The sequence below is a fragment of the Lissotriton vulgaris genome, chromosome 1_1 (assembly GCF_964263255.1).
Source record: "Lissotriton vulgaris chromosome 1_1, aLisVul1.2, whole genome shotgun sequence".
Taxonomy (NCBI): Eukaryota; Metazoa; Chordata; class Amphibia; order Caudata; family Salamandridae; genus Lissotriton; species Lissotriton vulgaris.
The window spans coordinates 380,641,169-380,654,993 of NC_141685.1; the positions used below are offsets into that span (position 1 = coordinate 380,641,169).

Genomic DNA, 13,825 nt, shown 5'->3' on the forward strand with positions numbered 1-13,825 from the left:
GTCGGAAACTCTTTTCGGTTTTCTGACCGGGCTCGAAGGCGGGGTCGACACCAATCGGGGTCGGTTTTTTGGCAAAGGGACGTCGTCACTCACGGTTTGATGAACGTCGACTTCAGACTCGTCCGCTCCCACCCCGACCTGTCCTCATCTTCTTCTTCCTCAGGGTGTTGGACCTCGAACAGTTCTGGGATTGCATCTGACTCCATCCTCGACATCTCGTGTCTTCGGGCTCGACGGTTTCTAATCGTAGACTTGGAGGAGAAAGCCGCACAGGCTTCACAGTCCCTGGATTCGTGGTCAGCTGATAAACAGAGGTTGCACACCTCATGTAGGTCCTTGTGTGGGAATTTAGCACCACACGTTGGACATTTTTTGAATGGAGTCCTTTCCATGAATTCCGGGCTGGACTACGTCGAGATAGGTCTCCCGGTCTCATCGACGTAGAGTTGCAATTTGTTGTTGTTGACCTCGAAGCACGTCGGAATGGGAATGAACTTGCGCTCGATAAACAATACCGTCGAATTGGAAAGGGAATACGCTCCGAAATATAACTTCTTTCTCGAAGTCGATCCGGAGCGCTTAGATACTCATCCGAACCCAATGGCGGAAAAAAACAATCTAAGGATGGAGCCGATGCCCATGCGCACTATCACCCAAGGGAGGAGTCACCAGCCTCGTGACTACAAAAGACTTCTCCAAGAGAAAAACAAGTGCAATCATCCAAGCCCAACACCAGATGGCGATCTATTCATAAATGTACCATCTGCAGCCCATATGCCTAGAACCACATTTTTCAAATTGAATACTTAAAAAAAAATTGTATTCATGGTCCTCATCAATTGTACATTCTTATGAATATGACCAATAAAATTAATGTAATCCAAAATAAATTACAATAGTCTTCACTTATTTATACATGTTTCAAAACAAGTAAAATGCATAACAAAACATGATGATTAATCCATAGGTTTGTCGAAAAAGGCCCAATGCATTTTGGGACTGTGTCGTCCCTTCGTCAGGGGCATGCCTAAAAGAAAACATCCTGAGGTTAATCAATGAAGTATGCAAAACAAAATCACTCAAACACAAACGTTGGATAACATTACACAATATAATTAGTCACACATTAATTTAGTTCCAGATTGTGTCAAAACAAGTGGTACATAGTGCTGTATCTCATGTCAAAATCTAAAAATTGTGAGTAGTATCACCCAAAGTGCCCCGTGCCAAAGCCGGTAGTTAAACAAAATCCTACTTTCAAGAATCTCAGTAATGTGGAGATTCGCTAACGTGATACACCTAAAAAAACAAGAAAACAAATGCCAACATCAACCACATTAACACTTCTGTCAAAGGGCAATGCAGAATGGAACTGATCCATATTTCATAATGGCTCACCTCCTATTCTAGGTGGCAATCTCCATAGTTCAAATCGTGTTCTGGCCCCTGTATGAAATGTGCTAAAAATTGCAAGCAAACAATTACTGACTCCGTAAGTTGTTCAAATGGTTTGAACGATAGTCATTACAGAGTCACAAACTCACCTCAATCAACCTCTGTGCTACGCTCGACACATATATGAATAACGATCCAAGGCTCCCTATATCAAAAAACACAAAGAATATGCTACTTACCAGTATGCATCTTTTCTTGGGATGTAGGGCTGCTGACATTCATATCTGTGCATAGATCGCCGCCTAGTCCGGATGATTGCACTTTGTTGTCCTGGAAGAGTCTTCGAAGTATCACGAGATAGGTAACTCCTCCCCTGGACTACAGTGCGCATGGGCATCCTTTCCATGCTCAGATTGTTTTTCGCCATTGTGGCAGAGGTAGAGATAGGAAAGTAAGAGATGTCCATGCTAAAGATAATGCTGCAGCTGCGACAGGCACCGCAGAGGAGGGCGGGCGATATGAATGTCAGCAGCCCTACATGCCAAGAACAATGCATACTGATAAGTAGCATATTCCGTTCGAGGCATGTGGTCTGCTGAATTCATATCTGTGCATAGACTGAATAGCAGTATCTCCTCTAGCGGTGGCCACCTGTGCCAGCTACAGCAGCTTGGAAAAGAGTTTTGAGGACAGCCTGGCCTACAGCAGCTTGCTGTTTTGCTTGCACGTCTGCACAGTAGTGTTTAGTTAAAGTGTGTATGGTGGACCATGTGGCTGCCTTACAGATGTCTTCGAGGGGAATATTTCCTAGGAAAGCCATGGATGCCCCCATTTTCCGTGTAGAGTGTTCTCTTGGGGGGACTGTTAAAGTGCGTTTAAGCTTTTAGATAACATATCTGAATGCATTTAACTATCCATCTGGCTATTCCTGACTTTGAAATAGGATTTCCCTTGTGCTGTGGTGCAAAAGCAACAAACAGTTGCTTTGTTTTCCTAAAAGATTTAGTTGTGTCCACATAGTATAGTAGAGCTCTTCGAACGTTTAGTGTGTGCAGGGCTCTTTCGGCTACTGATTGTGGATTCTGAAAGAATACTGGCAGTTCAATTGCTTGATTAATATGGAAGTTGGATACGACTTTAGGCATGAATTTAGGGTTTGTTCGAAGAACTACCCTGTTAGCATGTACCTGCATGAAGGGTTCTTGAATTGTCAGAGCTTGCAATTCGCTCACTCTTCTGAGTGAGGTGATGGTAACTAAGAATGCTACCTTCCACGTTAGGAATTGCAATTGGCATGAGTGTAGAGGTTCAAAAGGAGGGCCCATGAGTCTGGTAAGCACTATATTTAGATTCCAGACTGGGGAAGGAGGGTGTCTTGGAGGGATCACTCTTTTTAAGCCCTTCATAAATGCTTTAATTGCTGGTACCCTGAACAACGAAAGGTGTTGCCTGTTCTGAAGGTATGCTGCTATAGCAGCGAGGTGTAGTCGAATGGAAGAGTACGCTAAGTTACATTGTTGTAAGTGCAGCAGTTAGCATATAATGTTCTGATTGGAAGCGTCTTATGGGTTGATTTGGTTATTGTTGCAGTAAATAACAAATCTTTTCCATTTTGCTGCATAGCACGCTCGTGTGGTTGGTTTCCTTGCCTCCCTAATGATGTTCATGCAGTCTGGGGGCAAGTTAAGGTAACCGAACTCCAAGACCTCAGTAGCCAGATCGCTAGGTTCATTTGATTGGGATCTGGGTGTCTTATTTCTCCATGGTTCTGAGTTAGAAGATGTGGAGCAAGGCATAGTTTTTGGTGAGGGACTACTGAAAGTTCTAGGAACATTGTGTACCATGGTTGTCTCGCCCATGTGGGAGCAACCAGGATCAGGGTGAGTGAGTGTTGTCGCAGTTTGCGTGCCACCAGCGGGATCAACGGTGCTGGGGGAAAAGCGTACGCAAATCTGCCTGACCAGTTCATCCATATCGCATTGCCCAGTGACAACGGATGTGGGAATCTGGCGGCAAAGTACTGGCATTTGGAGTTTTCTTTTGTGGCAAAGATGTCCACCTCTGGGTGACCCCATTGCTCGAAGAATGGTTGGAGAACTTGGGGGTGATTCTCCCATTCGTGTATTTGTTGGCTGTGCCTGCTGAGCAGGTCGGCAATCTGATTGTCCTTCCCTGGGAAGTGTTCTGCTAGGAGAAAGATGTTCTTTGGAATTGCCCACTTCCATATGCTCTGCGCCAGATGGGACAGCTGTGGAGAGTGGGTTCCTCCCTGTTTTTGGATATAGTACATTGCGGTGATGTTGTCCGTCCGGATCAACACCGTCTTGTTGTACACGTATTTTTGAAAGGCTTTTAGGGCTAGGAAGATCGCTAGCAACTCTAGTTGATTGATATGCAGCCTCCTTTGTTTGTTTGTCCAGAGCCCTTGTACTGTGTACTGAAGGAGATGGGCTACCCAGCCTGTCAGTGATGCGTCCGCTGTTAGTACTAGTTGTGGAACCGGCTCTTGGAACAGTCGCCCGTGTGAAAGGTTTTGTGGGTTCCACCACTGCAGAGATTTGTGTTTGCGACTGTCCACCAACAATAGGTCTTTTAGGTGTCCACAAGCCTGGTTCCATTGCCGTGCTAGGCATTCTTGTAACGGGCACATTTGAAGTCTGGCATGGGGGACAGTGAATATGCAGAAAGCCATTATGCCTATGAGCTGCATGAAAACTTGAGCTGGCAGGGAGTGCTGTGGAAGGAATTTGCGGATGAGTATCTGCATGCTGGCTATCCTTGCTGTGTTTGGGTACGCCTTTGCCACAGAGGTGTTTATAGTGGCTCCCAGGTATTGTTGTATGTGGGAAGGGTGCAGATGCGATTTTGTGTAGTTGATTGAGAAGCCTAGGCTGTGTAGCAACTGGATAGTGTGAGACGTGTGTGTTGCACACTCTTGGTACGATTTTGCTTGTATTAGCGAATCTTCCAGATAAGGGTGCACATGGACGTGTTGCCTCCTGAGATGCGCTGCTACTGTCGCTAAGCATTTTGTAAAGACTCTTGGAGCCGTGGTAACCCTGAAGGGCAAAACCTTGAATTGGTAGTGCTGCCCTTCTATTGTGAATCTGAGGTATTTTCTGTGGGCTGGATGGACGGGTATGTGGAAGTACGCGTCCTTGAGGTCCAGTGTTGCTAGGAAGTCTCCTTGTTGTAGCAACGGGAGCATTTGCTGAAGGGTGATCATATGGAAGTGCTCCGACAGTATGTATTGATTTAGGGGTCTGAGGTCCAATATTGGTCTTAGGGAACCGTCCTTTTTGGGAATAAGGAAGTATAGGGAGTATACTCCTGTCCCTTGCTGGAGGAAAGGGACTGGCTCTATGGCCCCCTTCTCCAGCATGCTTTTCACCTGTTGTTGAAGGAGGGTGATGTGTTCTACGGACATAGGACGATGTCTGGGTGGTATGTTTGGTGGCGTAGAAGTCAGTTCTAGGCAATAACCAGACTGGATAATTTCTCTTACCCACCTGTCTGTGGTTATTGTGTGCCAGACAGGTAGGAACTGTTGTAGTCTGCCTCCGACTGGTGTTAAATGTTCCGGAGGCAGCGTAATGAAGTCACTGTTTAGTGTTGGCGGAGGCTCTGGTGTTATTGCCTCCCCGCCCTCGTCCCTTAGGGTTGTTACCTCTGTAACTACCTCTGTGGGTGTTCTTCGTGTTTCCTCGTTTGTTTGCTCTGTATGAGGAGCGCCGAAAGGAGCCCCTTTGTTGCAAAAATTGTAGCGCACCCATGGATTTTGCTGTTTCCGTGTCCTTTTTCATTTTGTCCAAGATGGTGTCAACCGCAGGGCCAAATAAAAAATCTGGGTTGACAGGTTGGTTGAGAATGTGGACTGCACATCATTCTTAAAACCTGAAACCCGCAGCCATTCATGGCTGCGGAGGAGGACACTAGTATAATGGATCTAGCTGCGGTGTCTGCAGCGTCCAGCGCACATTTAATAGAGGCATTGGAGATGAACTTGCCCTCCTGAATAAGATCATTTGCTTGCGCTTTGAACGGCTTGGGCAAATGTTGCATAAGGCTCTCGAGCTGATCGTAATGTGCCCTATCGTAACGAGCCAGTAGTGCCTGTGTGTTAGCAATCCTCCAAAAATTGAATGCCTGTGCCGCTACCCTTTTGCTCGATGCCTCTAGGATTTTGGACTCTTTATCAGGGGGAGGTGCTTCCCCTGTAGTCTGTGAGTTGGCTCTCTTTCGTGCGTTAGCAACCACTAGGAAGTCTAGCGGCAGCTGGCCTTTGATATAGGTGGGGTCTGTAGGAGCCGGTCTATACTTTTTTCTATTCTGGAATTGATTACCCGTGCCCTGGCTGTGTCCTTGAATATGTTTGGGGCATGTTTTAGAACTCCCTTCAACATTGGAAGTGTGTCCACGTTGTGGAATTGCGCTGCCCTGTCTATGAGTTGGTTAAATACTACTGTGTCATCAGTGGGTGATGGTTTAGTAGGATAAGTGGGCACATCAGTTATAGGATGTGTATCATAAGGACCTGTTGGCTCCTCCCAAGGTTCCTCCTGATCTGGATCTTGAGGGAAGTCATATAGGGGCTGTGGTTCATACCCTGCGTCCCCCTCATCGTCATCGTGGTTAGAAGGTGAGGTAGGTGCATGTGGTGTGGAGGGCATAATAGGTTGGTAAGGAAGTGAGGGTCTAGTGGGAGAAGTGCCAAAGTCCTTCTTGAGTGGGATAGGTGAATCAGGTGCAAAGTCCAGAGGTCTCTTTTTCCTATGCAGGATGGTAACTTTACCAGTGTCTGGGTTAATGTAAATTTTTGCCTGGTCCTCGGATGGTTCTGGGTGGAATAGTTCTTCCTCTACAGTCCTGGGTTTTGACTTGGACCTTTTTGGGTCGACAGAGGCAGGTTTGTCGACGACCTTTGGTGTTTTTCTTGATTTTTTCGGCTCGGGCCCTTATTTAGGCTTGACTCGTTTCGGGCCGACGGGAACTTTCGGGTTGACACGTTTTTTGTGCTCCATAGGCTTCTTTGGGTGAGTGTCTTTCACCGGATCAACGGTCTTTTTTGGATCGACAGGTGTCTTTGGAGCTGTTACTTTTGGGTCGACAGGTTTGTCCGGCTTCGATGGCTTAGGTACGACGTTTTTCGGAACCGCAGGCTTGGTCGGGTCGGCGACCTTCCTCGGTTCGGCGCTCTTCGGCTGCGCTCCCTTGCGCGGATCGACCGGTTCTTTGGGGGTCGACGGCTTTTGGCTGAGCGGCCTTTGCGGAGTCAACAGTCTTTTTCGGCTCTATGCTCTTTGGCGGTACGGCCTTTTTTGGATCGACGCCCTTCGGGACGGTGACCTTTTTAGGCACTGGAACCTTCTTCGGGGCAACGTTACTAGGCCCTGGGTTTGTTTGAAAGTTTCGGTTTCAGTTTCGTTTTCGGAGCCGAGCCTGAAGGCGGGGCTGACGAAGGTCTTTGATGATCTTGGCTAAGGCCTGTTGGCGATGCCTTGACCGGAGCCTTTGGTGAGGGGTCAATAGGTGTTGGGGGCAGTGTACTCACAATTTGGCCTGACAGGAGGTCGTCGTCGGAGTAGTCCTCGACTGTGACGATCTCTAGGTCCGAGTCTTGAGCGTCCGGTAGGTCCTGGTCATCATGGAAGATGTTATCGGGTTCCGGTGCCTGTCGCTGCATTTCTTGCCTAGCAGCCCGTCAGATCCGTATGGTTTTTTTCGACCGGAACTGGGCGCAGGCCGGGCAGGTTTCTTCCCTATGGTCTGGGGAAAGGCACTTGTTGCATACTGAGTGTTTATCAGTATGGGGGAACTTTGAGTTGCACTGTGGGCACCTTTTGAAGGGGCTTCTTTCCATCGACGGTCGGCTCACATGGCGACGAAAAGGCCCAACGGCCCGCGTCGACGACCGATTCGAGATGGAAGGTTGGATCGAGTAGAGAGGTACGGAACAAGAACAATACTGACGAAGTTGAAGGCCTTTTGGCCTTTAGAAAAGTTTTGTTTCGATTCAGAGTTGGAGAGAAGGAGTTTACATCCGAACCCAATGGCGGAAAAAAACAATCTGAGCATGGAAAGGATGCCCATGCGCACTATAGTCCAGGGGAGGAGTCACCTATCTCGTGATACTTCGAAGACTCTTCCAGGGCAACAAAGTGCAATCATCCGGACCCAACACTAGGCGGCGATCTATGCACAGATATGAATTCAGCAGCCCACATGCCTCGAACATTATAATCTCATCCGAATCTAGTGCTGTAACTATCAGAAACGTTAGATAAGCACGCTGCATCACGTCTTACCAGCAATGAATGCCGTCTGTAAGTCTCTACTCAACTGCCAATATTTCAAAACTGTAGTCGAATTCAGCCTTGATTTCACTTTCTTGGAAGGAACATTCTTTATTAACAAACTATCGCCGACTGCAATTTTGAAATATTGGTGGTTGAATAGAGACTTACAGACGACATTCATTGCTGGTAAGATGTGTCAACAACTACCTCAACACTCAGGCAAGACCACATGTTCAAAAAAGAGAACCTCAAGAAACCAGATTACAAATTAGGTATTGTGTTTCCAAGTCTATGAGACATCAAAAATCTGACTCTCTCCTTCCTCACCATTGACTCTGCTTCCTCCTGTCCCCAACGCACTTAAGCATTGTACCCCAATTTAGTGCACTTTACAGCTGTCTACAAAACAAAAACAAGTAGATGGCCTACGGTGAGTGGATATGGAAAAGTATCAAACCAGGCCACAGCACTCTATTCTGCAATACATTCACCTTCACTGCAGAACATTACAGAAAGAGGTTGCAGTACCTGTCCAAATCAAAAGACTTATTTATAAATGCGTTTAGAGCAGACCAGTTCCCACTGGAAATTATAGGTAGAATTGTATTGCACTGTACAACTGTACTTTGCTCCCTACTCCTGTTGAAGGGCCAACTACTTTGTTGGTGGTCAGGTGAGCCTGCAAGTATGGGATTGTTTTAGTCAGGTATGTAGTGGGATGCTGTGGATGAGGTTTAGAGAGGTGCTCCAAATCAGCGGTGTGCTAACTTGCAGCTGCACATAAGCACAACACGATTCCAAACGTTTTAAAGGTCAAAAGCATTGCTCTTGAAAATACAAACATTTCTCAGTTCTAACTTATGCCTTAGAATAAACTGTTTTAACCTGGCCCTGGACTAATTAGTGTGCCAGTCAGCCCATACCAGCATAAGGATAAAGATCACTGCCTCTTACATCCAGCCAATCAGTTAAAGCATAATAGGAAACGTAATCAAAACACCTAAATAGCTCCTATAAAAAGGGGAAATTGGTAAGAAGCCTCTACATATAGTATATAAAACTCTTACTTAAGGCAAGGTAGTGCATTCCTAGAAATGTCGGACACACACAAAAGCCACACTGTCCACCTTGAACTATGACCGTGTGCACCAGAGTTCATAGTAGCAGCTAGTATCTATTATTGTGTGTGCTGCAATCATTTTTTACACACCAACATTCTAATCAGAAGTTAAATGGAACCAGGAATGAACCTACCTTCAATGGCAATCCGTCTTTTTGGCCAGTTCTTATTCTCTCTCGTCAGGAGTTCTTGTACCCTCACGCTGATTACATATTCCTCCAAAGCAAATTCCAGAGTGTAAAACTTTAAAAGCTCTAACCATAATTGACCAAGGGATACATCGTGAGGCTTATCGAAGACTAACGGAGACTGCAGGAGAGGAAAATAATTAACTGTAATTGTGCTACAAGAAGTAACAATTTAAAAAACTAAGTCAATACAAAAAATGAAATTTAGAAGTATACAAAAAACACATGAGAAAAACAAGTACACTCACTTTGCCATTTTTTGTCCTCGGAGCATTGCTATCAACCTCAGAACGAGATGTCTTCTTCAAGCCTCCTTTCTGCTGCTCAACTTTAGATCTACCATCAGAGTTTGCACCCGAGTTTCTGGATTCATTGTTGTTTGGCAGTTTATATTCCCATCTCAAGAACTTTCCGTCTTCTATATCCTTCAGTTGGTGATCATCTAACTTTTTTGACTCAAAACCTTCCATCTAGAAAAGTAATTAGATAATATTGTGTGGCAGTATTTCACGTTTTTAAATTTCTATTGCTCCTCATAGAAAATGTTTTGTGAAAAACACAAGAACAAAATTTAATTAATCCAAATTTGGCTCAGTTAATTTGGACAGACTGTAAAAGTTAGAAAAATGAGTGGACAAAAACAAACCAAAACTAGCCTATGCCAACTTAAATTAAACCTCTAACAATAGTGTACAATCAAAAAAAATATGGAAGCTCCAAGAAGCTCCTGTTAGGATGCAAAGATCAGAAACTGCTGAAGCCATTTCATTTGGAAGCTCGGTCTGGCAAAATCCAACACATACTATATGGAATATATTATGTTGGGTTAAAGAGTTTTCATGTTTCTCAACACTTACAATTTCCAATTCGTCCTCTCAGCAATGTTTGGATTGTAGACTTGGTGGAAGGTTTAACAAACTAGGCAGGTGCTCCCAAGTGAATTGGGCTCAGACTTAAAAAGTATGGGCTTATCCCTCTAGATTAATTGTGCGGTCTCCGAAAGAGAGGGGAAAAGAAAGACTTATACCACATCTATAATGAGCTAACAATATCTGGAGTGAATTTTTCATTTGTTTTTTGTTGTGGAAATGTATGAATAGTGCTGTATGAGATATGGCAACTTATGGGTATGGTGCACTATAGAGATGCACTTTATTGATTGGTGCAGGAAGATATGAAGTACTATCTAGTCAGTGTGTGAGGAGTGGAACGCTTTTTTAAGATGACTAATTATGGTACACTGAATTAAATCATATGGTGCCCAAAGAAGTGGTGTTGTGTACATGGTCATACAGACTGTAGCCACATTACAGAATACACTGTCATACGGTAACCTGTTGTGTATGTAGTGAATTGTTTGATATTGCTTGCTGAGCGGTTGAGTGGTGGTATATGTTGTGATGATTCAAACTGTATTTAAAATATTGTAAGGTGGACTGTAGAACTGTATAATACGTAGTAATTCTGGTGTGGTATGTGCATATGTGGTTAGATTGTCTGGTCAAGTAGCATTTGATGCATTATGGGCTATCAGAGTGGAGTGACAAGGTGTGCTGACAGATCATCAGAAGCAGAAGTGACGTGTTGTAAAACATAAATAATATCGATTTGTAAAGCACATGCACACCTTGAAGTGATTCTTGGCACTGAAATAACATACTTTTTTTTAACCAGCTGAATGATGCAGAAGGATGAATTTTGCAGAAGGATGATTGGCGGAGATCACCTTAAACAGTGACCACGACTTCAAGCACAGATCCCTGCAGTGGTCCATTAATTCACTCAGCCACCAGACCTAATTACATGGTCTTAGGTTGTGTTGTATATTGTAATACTAAGTGTGTGGAGCTAATAAACTGCATAATGTGTTATTGAGAGAAATGGCGTGAGGCACAGAAGGGATGAGAGAGAAGAGGATAAAAGAAGGAAAGTGTGACAGAAGGTTCAGGAAAGCACGGTGGGCAAGAAAGGAGTGGGAGAGTGGGGAAAGTGTGGGTAAAGGTGGGGACTGCAGAGAACCGTAGAAGTAAAGAAGTGAGAGAAGGCAAGTCACCAAATAACAATGAGGGGGAAAGGAAAGGAAGATGAGATATGGCATAATCTAAAATGTATTTTAGTATGTCAAAGTATAACAAAGGGGCAAGTCAGAAGGATTATGTTACTTACCCTGAAAGCATCTATTCTTGGCATGTAGTGCTGTAAATTCACATGCTTTGCATACTCCTACCATCTAGCATTGGGTTCGGATGTGTGCAAGTTGTTTTTCTCTGTAGAAGTCTTCTGAGTCACGAGGTACAGTGACTCCTCCTCCTGGTGATAACGCACATGGGCATTAACTTCATTGTTAGATTGTTTTCCAGTAGGCGGGTGAGAATTGATTATGAGCATCAGTAAAGAGATGTCCATGTATATGAAAATAATACAATGGCTACTGGTGTTGGGGGAGGAGTGTCGGTGCATGTGAATTTACAACACTACATGCCAAGAACAGATTATAGGAAGCTGACTCTGTATACAATATTGCCACTAGGTGGTAATACCATCCACAGAGTCCAGGGTTCCCCAAAAGTCTATAGGGCTCAATGTAAAACCCAAAATGCTCTATTAGTGATAGTGTGGGTGAACAGCCTTAGGCCTAACACAGAGGAGTGTAAGACATTTATTCCAAAACAGTGATCAATATTGGACACACGACTCAAGAAGGTGATCCAGACCAATTTCATTAAATTATAATTGGTTTGCACTTATTTTTTTTTTATAGTCAATTTTATGGATTTGACGAAGAGAACATGATAAATACAAACAGTACAGCATGATGAGCGGCACCACAACATGTGACATTCAGTGAGTGAAACCGTTTGCAGCAAAATACATTGTTATTTCTACGCCTCCAGAGGGCACAAAAATTTAGACCTAGGAAAACAAGGAAGTTAATCCATCCAGCACTCCCAACCATTTGCCCCAGATTTTCCGGTGTTTGGCTGGGCAACCCCTGTTCTCATACAGTGGTAGTACTTGTGCAGCGCACCAGTCCACTCCTCTGCTCTACTTAAGGGGAGAGATCATCATTTTGAATAGCGCTATCCTCCCTAGCGGGTTAAGTGGGAGTATTTGCCACTTCTGCAGGTACAGCTTAGTTTTAGCAACCAAAGGGGTTAAGTGCTCAGGCTAGATCTGGCAGTAAGGCGACCCCTATACCGAAGTACTTGAAAGCTTGCCGTCGGATAGGGATAGTGGATTGCCAGTCAAAACATCCCCTTGAGAGATGTAGGGGGATTAAAGTCAACTTGGCTGAGTTCAGACGCAGCCCAGAGACCTGCTTAAAGGACTGCAATATATGCAGGCATCGTAGACCAGATCGGTCTGTGTCTGCGAGGAAGAGCAGTCTTAATCCAAAATAGCTCTCGTTGGAGCAATTTTTGTCTGTTGTCCACACCTTGTTGCATTGCTAGTTTCTCTATGACAAAAAAACGTAATTGGAAAATAGAGTGGTTAAGTTCTTTCCAGTGTTGTGCTAATGGTGAAGCTGGTGCTAAATTTCTGATCTTGCTCTTGCTCGTGTGGACAACAGACAGAAATTTCTCCAACGAGAGCTATTTTGGATTAAGACTCTACAAACAATGTCCCCCAAGGGGCTCAATGAGAGATACGATTTATCCTGCTATTTGTGAAGGACAGTTTAACTCAAGAGAGAATTACCCAAAGGGCTTTAGGCTTTTATTCTAACAAGTATAGTGCCACTAATAGATTAAGAATAGCAGCCTTAGAACCAGGTTCGACATATTGAATTAATAACTCTGTCTCTGTGTCTTGAGATAATTTGATATATTGCAAGTATTATTTTGTTGTATACTAGTGGTTTTTTACAATGTATTAACACAGATCAGATGTGCATGAGACATTACTAGTGCTACATCCAAGCTATTGACCAGCCTTTATTATGGGGAGTTATTCAATGTATATGTATATGCACATATATTTTAAATTACACATTGAACATTTCACTAGGGCCATCACCACAACCACCAGGTTTAGATAACCGATATTAGGGCACACACAAGCCTAAACATCACACCGAGAGTCATATACAGTTGTTTATACTTGACAGTCCCACCGTCATTGGTAGTTCATATAATGGCCACCGACTATCACAAGTAAAAAAATTGAAGCTATACCACATCTTGGATCTCTTATTTATCCCGGTCTTTTAGTACATATACACATTCTATTAGAACTACAAGAATGTATAGACAACAAGCAATTGGTACGTGTTGTGCGAGTTTTTTCGTATTAAATATCTTTCACAATTACCGACTTATGAACAGAATAACTCATTTCAACACGGAGAAATTTGAATAACATTAAAATATATCATTCATCCTCCAAAAGGTTTATCCGATCGTTCTATTTTCGCTCCATTGTAAGATGGCGCTCGATTCGGTACGAGTAACCTGTAGTAAGCACCATAGTCCGTTTTCAGTGTTTGCATCTCAAGGCGTGTATAATCTTTACAGCGGTCTATGGCGGCCACTTTCGAAAAACTCGGCTTTCGTGAGCAAGTTTGGATCAAATTATCCAGGGGTATGTTAATCGTCCCTCAGAGCTACTCTTGCCACTATTCCCCGTATATATATTTACTTGATCATGGAGTTCTTTACAACACGGACCATTCACACTTGTGTCTGTTTTTTTTGCAGATACTCGAAGCTAGTCATATTTTCAGGTAGGAACTCCATTAACTCTTACAATGTTGGCAATAGCAAGTCGGATAGCGACAGATTTAGCAGAGTATCACTATATCTTTTAAATACTAAACAGGTTCCCGA

The 13,825-nt window shown here is 44.0% G+C and overlaps 2 protein-coding genes across 4 annotated transcripts in view; both read right to left on the reverse strand.

The window, feature by feature from the left end:
- TUT4 (terminal uridylyl transferase 4) overlaps positions 1–13,825 on the reverse strand; it is a 1,145,308-nt gene that overhangs the window by 611,642 nt on the left and 519,841 nt on the right. For all 3 annotated transcript variants that reach the window (XM_086952445.1, XM_086952444.1, XM_086952443.1), the window contains 2 exons: positions 9,248–9,469; positions 8,946–9,120 (listed from right to left, as the gene is read on the reverse strand). In XM_086952445.1, coding sequence (XP_086808571.1) covers positions 8,946–9,120; positions 9,248–9,469 — 397 coding nt within the window. The remainder of the gene's footprint in view (positions 1–8,945; positions 9,121–9,247; positions 9,470–13,825) is intronic.
- Positions 1–13,825, reverse strand: part of LOC147747214 (uncharacterized) — a 187,214-nt gene that overhangs the window by 19,483 nt on the left and 153,906 nt on the right. The gene's annotated exons all lie outside the window — the stretch shown is intronic.